This window comes from Carettochelys insculpta, chromosome 9, assembly GCF_033958435.1.
Source record: "Carettochelys insculpta isolate YL-2023 chromosome 9, ASM3395843v1, whole genome shotgun sequence".
NCBI lineage: Eukaryota > Metazoa > Chordata > Testudines > Carettochelyidae > Carettochelys > Carettochelys insculpta.
This window is the reverse complement of record NC_134145.1, coordinates 22,993,682-23,014,255: the sequence shown is the minus strand read 5'-3', so window position 1 is coordinate 23,014,255 and position 20,574 is coordinate 22,993,682. Positions and strand designations below refer to the sequence as shown.

At 41.5% G+C, this 20,574-nt stretch overlaps 1 protein-coding gene across 4 annotated transcripts in view; it reads right to left on the bottom strand.

The window, feature by feature from the left end:
* The window catches only part of TNNI3K (TNNI3 interacting kinase), a 167,986-nt gene extending 156,910 nt beyond the window's left edge, over window positions 1-11,076 (bottom strand). The window contains exons 1-5 of one of the 4 annotated variants that reach the window (XM_075002559.1): window positions 10,696-11,076; window positions 9,931-10,039; window positions 6,784-6,869; window positions 4,810-4,907; window positions 1,100-1,210 (exon numbers count right to left, since the gene is read on the bottom strand). In XM_075002559.1, the coding sequence (XP_074858660.1) occupies window positions 1,100-1,210; window positions 4,810-4,907; window positions 6,784-6,869; window positions 9,931-10,039; window positions 10,696-10,735 (444 nt within the window). In that variant the 5' untranslated portion in view covers window positions 10,736-11,076. The remainder of the gene's footprint in view (window positions 1-1,099; window positions 1,211-4,809; window positions 4,908-6,783; window positions 6,870-9,930; window positions 10,040-10,695) is intronic. The other 3 variants (XM_075002560.1, XM_075002557.1, XM_075002558.1) reach the window with 3 other exon arrangements.
* Between the last annotated feature and the right edge of the window lie 9,498 nt (window positions 11,077-20,574).

Here is a 20,574-nt window from a genome sequence, read left to right as displayed (position 1 = left end):
GTTTAGAATGAAATCCCATCCCTAAAGCAAGTGTTCTCTCCAGCATGGTCTCAACCCTTGGTCCTTCCCATAAATTCTGTGTGAGTTATCAATGCTAAATGAGAAAGGAACTCCAGTATGGACACAGGTTGAGGAATACCACCCTAATATAATATGGGCCAAAGTTTCCACTTGCCCTCTTAACTGTATCACACATCTGCTCCCAGAAACCTGCAACCAAATAGAGACTGAGATGCAAAGTGATGGGCTCTAGCAGGTTCATGACTAAAAGCATGTTTATATAAGAAGGAGCTGGGCTGCAGGACGCCTGCCCTCCGCTCAGGAGCAGATTCTACAGGAAGAAGTCCCTCACTGAGTGCCTACAGCTCATTCTGTCAGGAGGAACAAGGCATGGGGCTCAAGCCCAAGTTTGGAGGATCCCCAGGTGTCCACAGAAGGCAATAGCTACACATGTGCTCTACCTTAACAGCTGCATGGCTCTACTGGAGCCTCAGCTTAGGGACTTCCCCTGACTGCAGCTGCTCCTGGGATCCCCAGACACAACTCACAGACAAACTAATGCAGCAGGGCTAATATTGTCTCCCTGCCCCAGCACCTACTCTCCCACCCAAGTGCAGAACATTCACTCCATTTGTGGAGCATAAACTACAGGGTATGGAGAAGGGGGTGAGACTATCATGGAGTCACCACTTCCACAGTAAAGAGGAGCCTCGCAGATCTGGGGAGGAGCCCACCAAAGGTATTCATCTGCATTCATGTCACCTCAAGTCTTTGCTAAACTCTTTGATAGTAAGAAAGGAATGGCACTGGCTCCCAGCAAAACTCTCAAGGGATGTGATACAAAGAGCAGAAGAGGTATGAATATGCCTGGTACAGTCATTCATGTATATTTTGTACACATAGACCAAGAAAAACTTATTTAATCCTACTAGCCTCTCCCAGGTGTTACTAAGTGTCAGTTAATGAAGCTTAGATTTACTGAGTTATTGATGAGCGGCTTTGTCTGTGTTTTAAGCAGTACCATGATAAAAGATACATGAGCCAACTGATCATGCCATTCCCTCTCACCATTTCCTGTTTAGAAGAGGAAAAAACATACCTCGCGATGACCAGCCATTGTAGCAATATGAAGTGCTGTAAGAGCTCCGTATCCGACTTGCTGAATGTCAGCTCCACCGTGCAGCAGTGCGGTCACAAGTTCTGCACTATCCTACAAAGCACACATTTCAAATGCTGTTGTTAGGGAAATAGACTTCTCTAATGCAGTGTCTTTCCCTAATTTCATGAGCTAATTAAATATCACTTGGCTTCAGAACCATCTTTAACTGGTTGTATGGACTATTTTAAGTATCAGAACCATTAGTGTGTCAAACCCAGAAGAAGGATGTGTTAGGACTTCTCAGGATTTACAAAGGCAATCCCCCAAATACACAGGATATACAGTGCTGAATACCAGCTCTATGAGGTTGGTATTTTGGATGAGTGTCCTTGTTGGCACCATAATGGGCTAGAACACCAATGAGATTTTTGCCAGATATAAAAATGGCAAAGGAAATTATAATGGTAATTATAATGTGTTGAGACTCTAAAATCAGTTCACAAACCTTAGGATTGGTGGGGCAATATCTAGGTGAGGTGGATATTACTGAAATCATTTACAAAAGGGTAAACTTATGCATAAAGAAATGAAGGGACTCAGTTGGGGTCACTCTGTGATTCACTGGCTGAACCCTAAACAGAAGCCAGATCATGTAACACCCGGTCCCCTATCTAACTGCAAAACTAGACTTGCTCCAATATCAAGCCGGATCCTCAGCTGACTCCAGTGGAGCTAAGGTAATTTATACCAGCTGAATAATTGGTCCTGTGAGCCAGCTTGGAATAAAACATATTCAAATGAGTCAGCATCCAATGGACTGTCATGCTGAGTAGTACTGTCTCATTGTTTCCTTGTAGTCCTCTGTCTGTCAGTAGCCACCCATTGTCTCGTATCTTACAGGCAAAGACCATCTCTTGGGGGTGGGTTGTTCTGTCTTGGTCTGCTTAGCATAATGGGGTCCTAGTCTAGGCCTAGAGTTCCTAAGTGGTACCGTGAAAAAAATCATAACCAAGAAGACCATAATAGCATAAAAGATACTCAAGCTCACGCCATCCCAACAGCTCCCTCTTCCTATGTTTTATACAAAATCTAGCATATGTCATGAATGAGTTGGCATAACAGAACATGCAGTGAAGATGTGACAGCTGACCTGTCATTCTGTTAGTGTTGCAAATGTGTGTGTTCAGCTTCATGAAGCAATTATCGATTTCTGTGTGAAATCACGAACCACGGCATTCCCTAACGCCGTCCTCTCTGCCAAATTTTAGTTCTAAAAATAAAAGCAATCTTTTTAGGCCCAGGGCTCCGGAAGATGGTGCTGTATTACTGGATGTGATATTTTAATCTGAATTTAGTGAAAAATAAAACCTGAACATAAAACGGCCTAAAATAAGAATTCCTTGGAGATTTCCTTTTCCAAATGAAAACTTAGTCCAGCTGAAAGCAAGTTTATGTTCATGGCCTCAAATTTCACTAGGTAATCTGGCCATAGCCAGACCCAGAGTGTGCCATTCAAGTCTTCCTTTACCAATGCTTACTGCACTGCAGCATCTGGGATCTATCTGTAGTTCCCCATGCTAACTACATAGCATCATTGTAATCTCATAGATGTATGGTATGATAATGATTGGTAAATCCTGCAGCCTTAAATTTTCACATATCCTTTAAAGACATTTCAGATGGTATAGCTGATTTCAAAATTTATAGTTTGCAATAATTTTTGCTTAGCTGCATGGAATCAAATCAGAATGCAGAAAAGATACCATGTGGCTCGGGTGACTGACTAAGGTCCTGAATCACAAAATCACTTAAGCATATGCTTAACTTTAAGTATATTCTTTATTTTCATTGACTTCACTGTACACATTGAAAATTATGAGCAGACAAAGCAGTGTTTACCAAAGAAACTACAAAAAAAGAAAAAAGGTCTAATTTAAAGAGTGCTTTCAAGAATATTTGAATCTATCTGCAAATAACATGTAATTGAGAAACAAAATGCAAAATTTCTCAAGTAAACCCTTACTGCTTTACTTGAGAGTAAGTTAACAAAATTCCTGTAAGGCACTTTGCTAATTGTGCCTCCTTGCACAAGAGTGAAAGTTTTTATGACTGCAATTGATCATCATCCTACATTCTGAAGCACCAGTTTGACTACTTTTATTACCTTAGTTGGCACCTGTCAATGTCAGTTATCATCAGTGGTCATAAAATAAAAGTAGTATAAGGATTACAGAAATAGGCAAAATAGCAAGTTATAATCTACAATATATTTTAGAAATGTTGTGTGTATCTGTCCATCCACCTGTGAGTCCATTTGTTCAAGAACTCTTAAATGGTAAGAGATAGGACCATCATATTTGGTATGCAGCTTCTTCTCATCATGATTTAAAGCAAGGTTAGGGTTTGGTTGTAATAGGACAACGGGACGTGCCTGTAATCTGATTGTTTCTCATTAAATGGAAAAGGAGGGGTCTGTTGGCAGGGACAGTTATGCTCTGAAATGACCATGGGGGTCAGTAAGCCCAGGGAGCAGTTATACTGCAAAGTGACCACAGGGAGGTGTGTGCAACTGTAAGACACTAGCTAGCTGGGGACAGGGCTTTACATGTTGCCAGCCACCTTCCAAGGGAAGTGGCCTCACTGCCCCAGAGCTGGACCCCAAACCTCAGCCCCAGCCCTAGCCCTAGACATTGGTGACAGAGGGAGGACTCAGCCAGTCCCAGGGAGCAGCCACCAGCTGGGAATACCTGGTCCCCCCTTACACCCAGGCTGCCTTGCGGAGCAACTGCTGGTCAAGCAGCACATCTCCCAGGTGGGCTTGGGAAGCAGCTCCGGGGCAGGACCCACAAGTGCAGACCCCACTGTCACAGCCCCACTGCCGGGCCTCAGGGCTGGTCTATGCCCCCACCACCTCCAACTCTCCTACCTTATTTCCTAAACACGCTCCCCAACACCCTGTCTCAAGCCCCCCACACCTCCCAACCCCCTGCCCTGACTCCTGCACCTCCCTCTACCTGCCCTGATCCCCCCAGCCAACCCCAGTCCTGAATCCTGCACCCATCATACCCTGTTCCTCCCATCCTGCTGCTGTGGCTCCTGTGCCTCCCCTGTCCTGAACCCCCACTCCCCCAAGGACCCAAGCAATGCCAGGTAAATAAATCCTTTATAATTATGAAATAAAAGGCTGTCTTGTGGTGAGCAAATAGAAAGTTAAGACAGGAACTTTTAGTACTAGGTCTGCCAATAGATTTGCTGTATAACTTTGGGCAAGTCACTTACTTTTCCTGTACATTAAGTTTCTTGGCCTGTAAAATGGGAATAACAACAGTGTTTTGGGGCAGATGGTGTCTTTGTTTTTCTGCTTCATTCGTCACCACTCACAATGTCAGCACTTAACAATAAATAAAATACATAGTAAAATAAAACAAACATTACAGCAGATCAGGGAACTTCAGAAGAAAAAAATGTGACAAAAATAAGCCAGGGAAACAACAAAGTTTTTGAGAAGATGTTTTTCTTTCTCTAATCATAACCCTAAGAATACTGGTTTAATTAAACAATGTTCATGAAAGATGCTAAGTCTATAGTATTTTCCTGTGTGCAGACATTTATAAATAATCTTCCTATACAAGACACAGAGATTTTCATTGGGATTAGTAATTTAGAGACCTCTGAATATCAAACACACTGACTTCTCATTCCTAATTTACCTTGTAAGCTGCCAAATGCAGAGCTGTAAATCCATTTCTTGTTAATCTGGATGGACGCAACCCTTTTAGCATAAGAGTTCTAATATGCGATTTGTTACCTTTATAATAAAAATTGGAAAGAGAAGTCATTTACTGAAAAGAACATACAAATGAAAGCAATCAGGTAAGAGCTTCTACTCTTAATAAGAAACTGACAAATTTGTAGCCAAACTCTTATTAAGCTCAGATCAGATCTCAATGCTTGTATTCACATTTGGAGTATTCAAAATGCAAGCAACAGTCCTTGTAGCTGATAGTGTTACTTGGCTTTAGAATTAAATAGTAGATTGTGCTGGCTTTTGCATGGGCGTGCAAAGGAAATGAATGGAGTCCTCTCTGTCTTAGCATCCCCCGACTTTGCTGGTGACTCCAAAGTGGACAGGGGAAAGATGACAGAGGCTGGAGCATGCCTTTATGGTACCAGCCACCATCAGGTACAATCTAGCGATTTCTGAGAATATTTGTGTCTTTGGACACCGGTTCAATTGCTAATCTCATTCTCATCTTTGAGGAAGGACTTTTCAGAAGTATTTGAGGTGCTAAAGAGCACAAACTCCTCTTTTAGTTCCCTCCTTCCCTTCCTGCTGTATGAGTTGGCTCTCCTGGACACCTACCTATCTTTCCCATGTGTGCCAAGGTGTGTAAGAATGCGTACCACCCTTAGAAACAAAACCTAGCTCTGGGGTGTTCTGCTAATGAGCTGAGAGGCATTTGAATCTCTCCTGAGTGGCTACACAAGCAGGGAATGCTGTAAAGCACCTTTACAGTTCATTGTTACTGAGATAGTAGCTTATAGGAATATTAGTGAACCTTAACTTGAACACGCTCTCATCTCCTGCCACCTGCCTTATATTCACTTAAGTGGTGTGATCAACGCTATGGCTGCCTCCTGCACAGCTATGATAGAATAAAGAGAAAGTGCTGTATACGCTCTCTCCCTCCTTCACAGGGTTGCCATAATTTAGCTCACATTGTGACTATGCAATAATCTATTTCTTAATGAACTCACAGCATGTGGCAGGGCACCACCCTCTTAAGGTACCAGTCAGCATCAAGCACAATCTAGCCATTAATGGGAACAGCCTGTTCTAAAACTGAAACAATCCTGGTCTCTGAGGTCTTGTACGCACTGAAGCTAATGACAAGCTCCCACTGATTTCAATGGTGCATAATCAGGTTCTCACTGATTACACATCTGGGCCCAGATTCAGCAAAGCACTTAAACACATGTTGAAGTGCCCTGTGGAACTGAAGCCTTAGGGTAAAATTCTCATTAATTGTGAATGCTGATCTCTACTACAGATTGTAGAACAAATGCAAAAATTAGCACAGTATGGACAACAGATCTGCGGTATGGATCAGAGTGGAATATTCTACTATCAGTATGAGTGCCCATATGGTCTCTCACATGACTTTTCTTGTTCTCCTGGTTTGCCAACTGCAAGTATCCCATCAGAGAACACAGGGGGCTAGAAAATCTGATTTTATTTTATTATTAATCATTATTTGACATTTTGTAAAAAACTTTTTCACAATATTAGAAAAATGAAATATCTCTGTGGAAAGAATATAAAAATCATCCTTCATATGAATCTATAATGTGTATATTTCATATAAAATAATGGTATAGATTACAAAATAAATATAACAAATAATTTCAAGTTAGTTACACATCTACACTTAAATATGCAGAGTTGATTGGATTTTTTGCTACATTGAAAAATTGTTTAGAAAAGATATCAAAATTTACTTCGATCCAGTTCACTTTGTCACCTTAGTTTTAGAGTGTTGTAAATAATGCTTCCCTGAGCATCAACAAGGACAAGGCCTGAAAGGCAGATTTAAAAATATAATGTTCCTGTGGGTTATTAAAGAGATCAAATCACTAAGCATGTAAATAACACGCTTAAAGAGTATGAAGGTTCAACTACTTACCACCACAAATACAACATAAATGAAGAAGAGACAGACCATTTTCTGTACGGTAATTTAAATTGACTTTGCTGAAGGCTTCATCAGAGCTGGAAAAAGAGATTTACGGATGATCAGTTTTCACCTGTTAGCATATTTTCTTATATTTGAAAAGAGAAATCTCACTGCAGTTTCTTAGAGAAACTGGGATGGATTCTGCACTCATTCACAATACTGTAAATCCAGAATTAGTTCACTGATGTCAATGGATTATAAAATGTTGTGCCACTCAGGTGTTTGACATTTTTCTACCATATCTGCCAAATGACCTTGCTGTAAAGCTTAGTGTTACAAGGTTAAATCTGCTAATAAGCTTTACTTTACCCCTAACTGCAATGAATCATATTAGGAATCTTACACCTCTTTTATAGTCTGTACAGTGGTTGTATGAAACCCATTTCTTGGCAGGAAGAATAAAATGCATTGACACATTTTCCTTTTTTACTGACTGTAAGGAATATAAAATATATATATATGAATGATAAACATGATTGCTCTTGGCAAAAGTAGCACTCCCATCAGGCGGTGTTGTGTAGGGGAGAAGGAGGCAGAGGAACTGCATTGCCCACACCGTAGCACATGAAAACGTCATATGATTTGTGAAGCATACCACCTTCAATTATTCTGGAAATGGTGATAGCATACACTGCAAATTGGCTTTGGCTGTGTTATTAAAACCAGTGTAGCCAGTACTCCCCAGAACAACTTTGTTAGAGTAAGAGGTGCATTCCACAGTCAAGAATTAAGCTGGGATCATTTGCTCAAGCACCATAAGTGATCTCAGTTTTTGTGTTACCACATGGCAAGTTACATGCTAAGCTCTCTTGGGTAAATATGATAATGATATTGCCAGCACCTCAAGTACTGCATATATTTTCTCCAATTACTAGTTTTCCTTGGGGGCAATGGGGGTGTGACAATGAATTTTAGCTTCAAACTCAGGTGGGACCAACTATATCTTAGTTAATTTTCACTATTTTTTTATGAATAGGCATCCCCTTCCCCTCCAGACCTGATTCTGATTTTAGATGCACGTAAGACAGACAATTCCAATGACCATGGGTGGATGGGAGAGCTGAACCTGTCGAAGACATGCCAACCCTGATTAAAAGTCAAAAGTCCACCTTTTGGACGTCAGTAACAGAAGGTCCCAACCTATCTGTCATTCCCATTAAACTGAGTGGGAATTAATACCACTATCTATGTCACAAGATAAGGTTCAATGCAGCACAGTGCTGAGCATTCTAGCAAAGCATTTATGTACACACTTAAAGCTATGTCTACACTAGAGTTTTGAAGACAAAACTGGGGATTTGTAGACAAAACTCGCAGAGTGTCTACACACAAAATGTGTTTTGTTGACAGAAAATTTCGACAAAAAAGTAGTGTAGATGCTCCAGGGCCCCCCTTGTTGACAGAGCAGATCTAATGATCCATCTGCTTTTATGTGCAGACACAATCTGTTGACAGAAGTTTTGTTCGGACAGCTCTTCCAATGGTAACTTCTGTAGACAGATGCTTCTAGTGTAGATGTTGCCATAAAGATAAGTCAAGGAGGTTCCTCACATACTTAAAATTACTCTCAAAGCAGAGTGCAGGATGGAACCAAATATAATCAACAGTCTGCATTTCAAATGGGGATTTCAAACAAGGGCCATTAACATATTTGAGAGAACTATCCTAATGAATAATTTAGCTGACCAATTTTGTCTTTTTCATTTTTAATTGGTAATAGAACACAAGATTTTTCTCGACAACATTTGATGCTTGAAATTATTTACTAGATAGTTGCTGCAAATTCAAAAGTCCTTTTTTTGAATATATTCATTACTTGAGCTGTCTCGACTGGACAAGTAGCTCACATGGTATTGTCATCCCTTTACACCTGAGTGACTAGTAGAAAATTCAGTTGTGTAGGTTGTTCCGGTGAAGAGAAATTGGCAGTTGGTATTTTTTAATGTGAGTGTTCTTTCGAAAATTTTGTTTCCCTGAACATAGGAAGAAACAACAGTGGGAATCAGTTCCTTTGTTTGCTGATACAAGCCTATCCTTCCCATTTGGACTTGGCCATTTTCTCTGGACTGTTATCAGCCTGTCTTCTTAGCCCTCTATAGATGCTTCAGCTTGTTGTCAATTATCCTCCTCCCACACCCAAAAGAGGTCTATCGATCACAGCCGTAGCCCCTGTGTTTGAACCCCACCACCATATGATTCAACTTTTACTCCACTTCTCCATGTGTCTGTATTTTGTGGGCTACTGCTGTTTCAAATACCTAACAGGTTCCTACACGGTGGAGGAAGAAAATTTGTTCTCATTAACTTCTGAGGATAGGACAAGAAGCAATGGGCTTAAATTGCAGAAAGGATGGTTTAGGTTGCACATTAGGAAAAGCTTCCCATCAGGTTGAATACGTTTCCTATGGAGGTTGTAGAATAGTCATCATTGGAGATTTGTAAAAGTAGGTGAGATGGACATTTGTCAGGGATCATCAGGATAATACATAGTTCTGCCTCGAGTGCAGGGGACTCAGCTGGAAGTCTCTTCTAGTCCTATGAGTCTATTATTTCAGCCCTGACTACAATGGTTTCTTTACATTTATTCTGAATATTAGGTAGTGGTCACGCCTGACTCATGTTACTTTATGGGTTAAATAGGAGTTTTAGAACCAAGGTATCCTGACAAAGTGACTACAAGTAGGAATGTGAAATTACTTTCAGCAACTACTGTGCCTGCATCTTTACGTAAAAATCTACAACTATGCCTGCGAGGAGACTTGTTTGCCAAAGTATTTTTGGAGAATGAACAAAAGGAGGTATGCACACTACTAAAGCAAATTCATTTAAAAATTCAAACATACATTTGCAGTACAAATTTGGCAGTATTCACCCAGCTGTAGTAAAAAGAAGCCATTAATCTTGGTTATAGGATGTGGGACACTGCCCAGAATTACAAAACTGACTCCTGAAAACAGCAGATATAAATAGAGAACAGATAGACTATCCATATGTGAAACACTCATTGGCACATATGAAAACATTTGCAACTACACCAACATTTAAAAGCTAATTATTGTTTCTAAATATACTCAGCAAGTTTCCTGAATAATTTACCTGAAGACATGTTTCAATTCTGTAAGCTCCTTTTCTTTGATCTGCAGGTCATCTTCTAATCTTTCTAAGATTATAGCATATGATTCACTAACTTTCTTCTTCCATTCATCTAACCACAACAACAATAAAAAAGCAAATAGGAGTCACATTCTACTTCATGGTCTATAAAAACCTAGCACACAGATGACAGTCTCACAGTAATCAAACAATTCCACTTTTAATTTTGCTAAATTATGCATTATTTTGGTACTAACATTTTCAGTTTAAATTTAAATTATGGATATTTGAAGTTTAAATGCTATTGTATGTATTATGCATGGTTTTTTTTCTTTGTGTAAAATCATCTAGGCACATACAGCCATATACTATATATTATATATAAATCTTTCTGGAAAATGAATTTCATTTAAATAAACAAGAGCTAAATTCATAAGGCTGCATTTGTTAGTTCAAACCACGTAAGTGAACGGTTTAGAATAAAAATAGTTATAGGTTTAGTAATGTACTAATTGAATATTAGTTAAATCAACAAAATAATCTAATTTAATTTGATCTAATGAATTGAAGAAATTTGCCGTCTTTCCTTCCACTTTTTCTTTCATGCATAATGCATGTGATTCGAATCAAGCCATTCCTCATAGCAAGCAGGAATAATACAATACAATATCCTTGAACGCAAGAGTAAATTAGCAATGAGCAAATTTACTAAAGCTGCATTTGCTTATTGAAGGACCATACTACTTTTAAAGAAACAACATTAATTACCCGTGCATGTTTGGGTTGGTCTAGATTTATAATTCCCCATTTTGTTCAATATTTCTTCTTTGTTTCAGTAAAGTTCTTGCAGTAATGATTCCTTATTCAAGAGCAGTGACAATCCCACTGAAAATACTTTGATAGTCTCTGGCTAAAAATAAACTTGTGCCAAATGGAATGTCATGCAACAATGACACAGAGCAAAACAGTGTGTGCCATGAAGTGTAAAATAATAAAGGTAACTAATCAGTTTATTTAAAATACTGTGTCAAGAATAAATTGTAAATGTTTCTGCAGAAATATTTGTGTCCGTCTGTTGGCTATCCATACAAAGGGGAGGGCAAGCAAGCTGCCATCAAACCAGCTGTGAGGAATAGACACATGATTGAACCCTGATCACAGCATATAGTCCTATTGTGGGTAGGCTGTGTGTTCACCTCTGAGAATGCCTCTTTCTTACACTTTAGTAACATGTCAAGCTTGTTGTTATGCCAATGAAGTATCACAGAACTGAACAGAAAATCTGATTAACCTCTTAGCTCACAGTTATGGCATATGTATGCATATTATGTCTTTGTTTCCTGACCCACCCCCAGGAGTTCAACTCAGGAGACAAGGAAAGCAGCAGTACTGCCATCATCTGTGCTAGGGCAACAAAGCTTGGGGTTCTGTTGGGGTACTAATGCAGGATGTTGTCTTGGAGACTGCTGTACTGGCCAGCTCTTTTACTCTGTTATGTGGCTTGCATCCCTGCTGTGAGTGGACTTTACTACTCTTGAAAGTGCTACATGACTGCTGTTTTGTTTTCCATCATTGGGGATGGCAACTTGACATAGGTCATTATTTCTAAGATGGAAGGAAGGAAGTAGTTTGGTTATCTTTGAGGATCTAAAACAAACAGCTCAGTGCATTGGATTGTCCTTACTAATGGTCTGCTCCCTTGTCTGTCTTTCTCTCTCAACCCCTCCCTCAAACCCGATAATCTCTCATGTTCATTTTCTCACTCTGATATTTTGTTCATTCTGATCACTGCACTTGTGAATCTTCTATTTATTTTTTATACCAGCAGTTTAAAATAAACATTTAAAGTGATACTACCATGGTAAGACCATCACAATTGACCTTGACCATTGTCCTGAATAAAATTTCTTACCTTAAGGGTTCCTATTAATATATGAATAAGTTAAAACTCTAAATGTGCTACATTCCATAGTAAACAAACCAGCATTCCTATTGTGCTTAAACTGCAGCAGTTCATTTGCATCAATTTTCACACAAAAACAACAATGTATTTTTAATATTTTGACTGGCATTGACAGTGCAGCTTGTGATATGCACCCAAATATCTGAGAAAAGACACAGGCCTGATAATCCACATTTAAGCAGTTATCAGAACTATGAATCTACAGTCATCATGGATGTTTGTATTTCCCAACTCATATTGGCTTCATATTTACATACTTTTCTTCAGATTCCTAAAATGCAGTTTTGTGCACCCATACAAAAGAAGGTTCTGCAAATACTTAGCCTATACTTTAGAAACACAACAAGGCTGTTACAAGGATTGCCCTGCCAGCTAAACCAAAACCAGTGATCAGGGAACATCCAGGGCTCGGGCCCTTAAACTTGGATTCTTATCTGGCCATGTACAGGATCACACAAGGAGTAGTTCTGAAGCCGCAGTAACTGTTGTTATCCCCTTTGGCGGGGAAGTCCCTGTGGTCATGCCTCACTTTCCAGCAAGACTGAGAGTGCTACTTCTCCATCCACCCTATAAGCTGAGTTGTATTTGCACGAAGAATCCATAGAATAACTGAAAACAATGAACAAAGCGGTTAAAAAAAAAGAAAAAAGGAGGAAAAAATTACAGTTGTTTCACAGGCAGTTCACAAATAAAAACATAAATACACAGATTGAACTGTTAGCCCAGTTCTAATTAACATCCATACAGTTAGTATTAAAAAGCCAAGAGCAATATTTTTCAGTGAACATAATCTTCAGAAATGACACATACAGAACATTCAGCTATGCAGTTCTTTGATTAATTTTTGAAGTTATGTTAATGTTTTTATTTGAAAATGTACGTCTCTCAAACTTGGCTTTGTCAGAATACTGCCTGCCAAAGTCACTTCTCATTTCAGGTAGTATATTTTCCTATTGTTGAGCCTCTACTGGATTAGGCCCTTTGAAATGATCCTTATTTCAGATTCTTTCCTTCTCATTCTGAGCATATCTAAGGGTTCTAAGTCACCATTATCTATTTCAATATCATTCCCAGTGACATACAGATATATCATGGATAATCACAGGAACTTTAAAATGAAGCACATTACTATGAAAATAAAATACAAGCGACTCAATCGCCCCTAAAATGAAACAGGTGTTTACAGTCGCTTCTCTGTGACAGTGGATTAAAAGTACTGCTATTTTTGTTACCACAGTGTAACACTGGCATTTGCAAAGGGATTAATCTTCTGCATGCCATCTATTGAGCTGCAAGTGGAAAGGAGAGAGAAAGTGAAGTGTGTGCATTAGAGATTTAGGAAGAACAGGATGGAGCCTCTGAGCTCTTGTATTACAGATTCATTTTCTTTCCAAGGCAACAGTGTTTCTTTTGAGATCTGTATCATTTTCACCCTTCTGTATTGCTCTTCTCAACCTCCCCTATCTTTCTGGCACTTTTGTCTTTCCGACTTTCATTTTTTCCCTGCCATCTACTACTCCTGATGTTCTTCTCTAAGTGCCCAATTTCTCAGATTTCAATTTCCTGCCTAGAAGGTTGCTGAAATAATATTCCCATCTCAAATTTCATAATAATATATACAGTATGGCCAAATCTCTGTTCATTATACCATGTTCTCAGAGCATTCAGGGAAATCATTAGGATGGTGTTCATTATGAGCCCTATTATTGCACTACACAGCAAAACTAATTAAATAAAGAAAGCTAACATGAATAAAATCATTAAACACTCATCTTTGAGATTGTGCCATCCTGCAGAGTAACATTTCAGGATGGATGGAAGCCAGACAGCGCTACAGAGTCTATAAATACTATATCTGTCTGGCAACACCAGCACATGCTCCTGAGTCAAATCCTGCATTTCTTCAGAACAGTCCCCATTTAATGGAAAATTCCTGATGTGTAGAATGTGAAAGGTTCATTAATGCTACCTAAATGAAGAATTCATTAGTGCATCCTGTATACCCCAAAAAGTTGGAAGTAAATATATATTTGGAGCAGCATCATGATCTAATTGTCTGGGCATAGGAATAGGTGTCAGGAATTCCAATTACTCTGTACCCTTGTGCAACTCCCTTGACTGTGCCAGGCCTTGCATTTATCAGCTGTGAGATGGAGACAGCTATAGTTGTCTAATTTAAAAGTGGGTTGAGGAAAAAAAATACTTCATACTTGTAAAGTGCTGTGTAAGTTTAAAAAAGACACTATGTTAAGTTTAGAGAACAGCTGTTTATTATAGGCCTATTGCTACCTTCACTGAGTTCCAGTGAACTGGCCCTAGGTAGCCTGGGAAACCGGAATAAATTCCAAGGAAAAAATGTTTTTTCATTATATTTCCCCAAGAGCCGAGAATTTCTGCTGAAGCAGCAGCAGGTTTCCTAATATTTCTTTGCACCCCTTTTCACTGATAACTCTGCTCAGATTGTTAATATAATCAGTTATTTGTATTGCAGTCGGATTACAGGTCCAGTTGAGATCAGGGCTGTATTGTATGGGTACTTCATAAACATTCAAAGTGACAGTTTCTGCCCTGAGGGGCTTCATATAAACTGGGGTGACCAACACATGGCCCGCAGGCCAGAATCTAGCCCTTGAAGCTGGCAGCAGCACCATTTTGATAGCTGGCTGCGGGGTCGATAACCTGTGGCTCCGGGGCCGCATATGGCCCTTTAAGGGGCCATTTGTGGCTCCGGATGCTGCCACCACTGACTCCTCCTCTGGCTCCCTGCCCTGCTAATTCAATTGAGATCCATTATTTCAGTGCAGCAGGGCAGGGAGCTGTCCATGCTGCAGGTGGGGGGAATAGGAAAGCTGGGGGCAGTTGGGGAGTTGTGCAGCTGTGCTGAGAAGGAGGTAGCCATGGCTGCAGTGACAAAGCAGCAGGGGACAGCAGTGGCAACATGTGGAGCTTGTGTCTCAGGTAGGTTAATTCTGGGTTTGGGGCTGAGAGGGGTTAAGGCTGGGGGGGGATCAGAGCTATTTTGTGTTTGGCCCCCAGAACATGTAAAAATTGCCATGTGGCCCCCAATGAAAAAAAGGTTGGCCACCCCTGGTCTACACAGGCAATGAATAAGAAGGGAAACAAGCACAGAGACGTGAAGAAGCATACCTAGGAATAGAACCCAGGTAAGGGCCCCACTGCCTTGCAGGCATGCTAGCAATTTCTTTGGCTATGTCCAGACTAATTGTTGGCAAAACCCTCCTCCCCTGCCCTAGGGGGTATTGGTTGCTGCTCACGGTGGAGGTCATGGCCTCAGGGACTGTGTCTACATGAATGAATGACTGTCTCTCCCTCCTTGTGTTCTGTACAGCCAGAATACCCCCAACTGAGAGAGGAGCCACCCCGACCTCTCTTGCTGAATGCGCCAGGAGCTGGAGGAAGTGGCCCTGGCTCCACAAGGACATACTGTGCCAGCATGTTGCTGTGCTCAAGGAAATGTTCCAGGATCCCCCCATCTTGTGAGGCTGTCCGCCCCAGCAGCAGGACTGTATGAGGGCGGGATGGCACAATCCCCCGGGGGCAGGGCTCCTCCCCTCGCCCTCATTCCATCCCTCACACTTCTCAACCCCTCACACTCCTCAACTCTGAGGGTCCCCCTTTAGCAGGACACACCCCCATGAGGGGACTGCATCACAAGAGTGTGTTACCTCCATGAGGAGGGCCCCAACAGTGGACTTCCCCATGCTGAACTGGTTGCCCACCAACGGGTAGCTGTCGGGGGTGGCGAGCTTCCGGCTGGCAATAATAACCCACTTCTGCAGGGGGATGGTAGGCCACAGCTGGGTGTCATGTCTCCAAAGGGCAGATGCAAGCCAGGCACAGAGATCAAAGAAAGTGGCCTTCTGCATGCAGAAGTTCTGGAGCCACTGCTGGCTCTCCTATCACTCCGTGACCAGCCGGTCCCCCAGTCTAAATTAGTATGGGGTGTGGTTGCCAGAGTGTAGCTCCTGAAGACAGGGAGACGGTCCCACAGATGAGCTTGGGGTCAACCTCACTGAGGAATGAGAAGGGAGCTGCCAGAAGGTGCAGTGTAAGCCACAGCATGTCTGTGTGGGGCCATCGCAAGCCACGGGGCAGCTCTGGTTGCATGACGCCCAAGGATCAGCTGAGTCACCCGCAAACTCAGGGTAAGCACAGAGGCCACTGCAAGAGTTTTGCTGTCCCTCAAACCGATAGGTAAGCCTGAAGTAGGGGCAGTGAATTGTTTTGTGGAAGGGTCCCTTTAAGGGCACATCTCTGCAGGACTCTGGCACCAGCACTCAGAAGGAACTGGTAACCTGCAATTCTGGATGACATATGCTGGGTAGCCATTTTGCTGAGAGTGCATCACATCTGTCTGGCTGCTCTCTGTTGGAAGAGCAGATTGCTCTTTCAGTGCACTTTGGTGTCTGGATATGCTCTGCTGACAGCCATTTCAGTTTTTTTGGAATCTCTCTTCTAAAAAAAAGCTGCTTTCAACAAATCCCTGCAGCGTAGACATAGCCTTCATCTCCTTCTCCTGCAGGGACTCCAAGTTCTGTCTCAGATCATCCTACAATGTGGCTTAACTAACTCCTTCCCTTTGAAAGCTTTTTTCAAACCTCACTTCCTTTAGCTTGTCTTCTGCTACTAATCTCACCTCTCTTGATCCCCCTGCAACCCACATAAGAACATAAGAACATAAGAACATAAGAATGGCCATACTGGGTCAGACCAAAGGTCCATCAAGCCCAGCATCCCATCTGCCGACGGTGGCCAATGCCAGGTGCCCCAGAGAAGGAGAACAGAAGACAAGTGATTTATCTCGTGCCATCCATCTCCTGCCCTTGTACTGAAGGCTAGGGCACCATACTTTATCCCTGGCTAATAGCCATTTATGGACCTGACCTGCAAAAATTTATCAAGCTCTTTTTTAAACCCTAATAGAGTCCTGGCCTTCACAGCCTCCTCGGGCAAGGAGTTCCACAGGTTGACTGTGCGCTGTGTGAAGAAAAATTTCCTTTTATTAGTTTTGAACCTACTACCCATCAATTTCATTTGGTGTCCCCTAGTTCTTGTATTATGGGAAAAGGTAAATAATTTTTCTATATTCACTTTCTCCACACCATTCATGATTTTATATACCTCTATCATATCGCCCCTCAATCGCCTCTTTTCCAAACTGAAAAGTCCCAGTCTCTCTAGCCTCTCCCCATATGGGACCCTTTCCAAGCCCCTAATCATCTTAGTCGCTCTTTTCTGTACCTTCTGTACATGCACATTGATATTACAGAAGTCAGTTTTAAATCCCGGTAAGTCAACTGGTCACTTCAGCAACATTAAGTAAAATGGACCAGATTATAAATTTCTTACACAGGGGAACATTTAATTTCATGAGTCTCTTTGGATTCAGAGGTAGTATTCATGTGAACAATTACTCATCTGTGTAGGAAAGGGCATTCATGTGAATAATTACTCATGTGTGAAAGAAAGGTCTTACAAGCCAGCCCAAAGCATACACTCCCAGACATTTGCCCCCTTTCCCTTTTTCTTTTTGTTCATCCTACTAATTCTTCAGACTGTAAAACATGGTGATGGCAAAGCTTTTGTTTCTGCAAATCTCCATCTAGAAAGGACTGTAAAGGCCCAAAGGGCTGGGATCATGTATTATGACCCCAAAGTGATATACTTTGCCTCTATGGCACTCTAATACCCACAAACAACAATCTCATCCCCAAGTGAAGATGCTAAATACCTAACAGTATCATCAACAGTGCCTACAGAGACTGGGTTAGTGTCCAAATTCACCACCCTCTGGGGCAGGGCTTTTTAACTCAAAAATGGGATCTCATCACCCTCAGACTAAACTTTTTCCCTGACATTTTCCACCAAGGTGCCTGTGTCCTGGTTCAATGAGCTGCTCCTGTTTCCTTAACTTTCTACAGAAATTAAGGAGCTACGCTAGCCCTACTAAGTCAGTAGTGCTTCAGCAGCTTTATGCCATTTACTAACAAGATGGCCACCAAAAGAGCAATGAATCCCTGTCACACTTTGTTTCAAGAAATCATATTCCTAATGGAGTAAAGAAACCTTTGTTGTGTCAACAAAATAACAGGTAAAATCCCAGCTTCATTGAAATCAATGGCAAAATTTCCAGTGACTTCTGTAGAATTTCACACTAGATTTCAGTATTTCACACTCGATCATTCTTGATAATATATTAGCTATTTTTGTTGAACTTTGCTGTAAGTGCTGTATCTTGCTTTGGTTGAACATGTACAGTCAATGTAAAGTCATGGCTTTAAAAAAACCAAACATATTCAAGAGAATCCTGCAGATGGCAACTAAAGTTTGCTTTAATTTTTTAAATAGCCTAAATGAGATCCCTTTTGACATGGTCCCATATATGTCTTTATTCCCACTAAGCAGAATTTTTCATACAGAAATTTTCTTTTATAATTCCTTTTCTCCCTGTAGCAATAATGTCATAACTGATATTGTATATTACCATCATTTTAATGTAAAGAGGGCCACATAAAACTATAGATTCATTAAAGTTACTGGGTAATTTTTTTCTATTAGTAGTAGGCATCCTTCAGTCTGCATAGACTATGGATCGCGCCCTTAAAAGTTTCAATTGAAGACTTCATTTACAGCGTCTATTGTGACTATAAAGACCCACACGAGAGTGACAGTCCTTGCTGCATCTCTTGCAGATGTAGTGGGTGTCTGGCAAGTCCTTATTGTGCTTTCTGTGTGCTCGCTTCTCCTCTGCTAGCTGTCTGATCTTCAACTCGCCCTTCTGAAGGCCCTTGTGTAAGCCCTGCCTCCATCTTCTGCAGTCGTCTGCTAGTTCTTCCCAGCTGTCCAGCTCGATGTCTACCTCTCTGAGGTCTCTCTTGCACACATCTTTGTAACGCAACTGGGGGCGTCCGGGGGGTCTTTTGCCAGAGGCTAGCTCACCATACAGGATGTCTTTTGGAATCCTTCCATTGTCCATCCTGTGGACGTGGCCAAGCCAGCAGAGCCGACGCTGCCTGAGGAGGGTGTGCATGGTTGGGATTCCAGCTTGCTCGAGGACGGCTGTGTTGGTAACTCTGTCCTTCCATGATATTCCAAGGATGCGCCTGAGGCAGCGTAAGTGGAAGACGTTCAGCCTCTTTTCCTGGCGGGCATACAGGTCCAAGTCTCGCTGCCATAAAGGAGGGTGCTGAGGATGCAGGCTCTGTAGACTTGCATTTTGGTGTGAGTGTACAGCTTGTTGTTATTCCACACTCTCTTGCTACATAAGAACATAAGAATGGCCATACTGGGTCAGACCAAAGGTCCATCCAGCCCAGCATCCCATCTGCCGACGGTGGCCAATGCCAGGTGCCCCAGAGAAGGAGAACAGAAGACAATGATCAAGTGATTTATCTCCTGCCATCCATCTCCTGCCCTTGTTCTGAAGGCCAGGGCACCATACTTTATCCCTGGCTAATAGCCATTTATGGACCTAACCTGCAAAAATTTATCAAGCTCTTTTTTAAACCCTAATAGAGTCCTGGCCTTCACAGCCTCCTCGGGCAAGGAGTTCCACAGGTTGACTGTGCGCTATGTGAAGAAAAATTTCCTTTTATTAGTTTTTAACCTACTACCCGTCAATTTCATTTGGTGTCCCCTAGTTCTTGTATTATGGGAAAAGGTAAATAATTTTTCTATATTCACTTTCTCCACACCATTCATGATTGTATATACCTCTATCATATCGCCCCTCAATCGCCTCTTTTCCAAACTGAAAAGTCCCAGTCTCTCTAGCCTCTCCCCATATGGGACCCGTTCCAAGCCCCTAATCATCTTAGTCGCCCTTTTTGAACCTTTTCTAATGCCAATATATCTTTTTTGAGGTGAGGAGACCACATCTGCACACAGTACTCAAGATGTGGGCGTACCATAGTTTTATACAGGGGAAGCATGATATCTTTTGTCTTATTATCGATCCCTTTTTTAATAATTCCTAACATCCTATTTGCTTTACTAACTGCCGCTGCACACTGCGTGGATGTCTTCAGAGAACTATCCACTATAACTCCAAGATCCCTTTCCTGATCTGTCGTAGCTAAATTTGACCCCATCATGTAGTACGTGTAATTTGGGTTATTTTTTCCAACATGCATTACCTTACACTTACCCACATTAAATTTCATTTGCCATTTTGCTGCCCAGTTTGCTGAGATCTTTTTGTAGTTCTTCACAATCTGTTTTGGTTTTGACTGTCCTGAACAACTTGGTGTCATCTGCAAACTTTGCCACCTCACTGCTTACCTCATTTTCTAGATCATTGATGAACAAGTTGAACAGGATCGGTCCCAGGACTGACCCCTGGGGAACACCACTAGTTACCCTCCTCCATTGTGAAAATTTACCATTTATTCCAACCCTTTGTTTTCTGTCTTTTAACCAATTCCCGATCCATGAAAGGATCTTTCCTCCTATCCCATGACCACCTAATTTACATAAAAGCCTTTGGTGTGGGACCGTGTCAAAGGCTTTCTGGAAATCTAGGTATATTATGTCCACTGGGTGCCCCTTGTCCGCATGTTTATTAACCCCTTCAAAGAATTCTAATAGATTAGTTAGACACGACTTCCCTCTGCAGAAACCATGCTGACTTTTGCCCAACAATTCGTGCTCTTCTACGTGCCTTG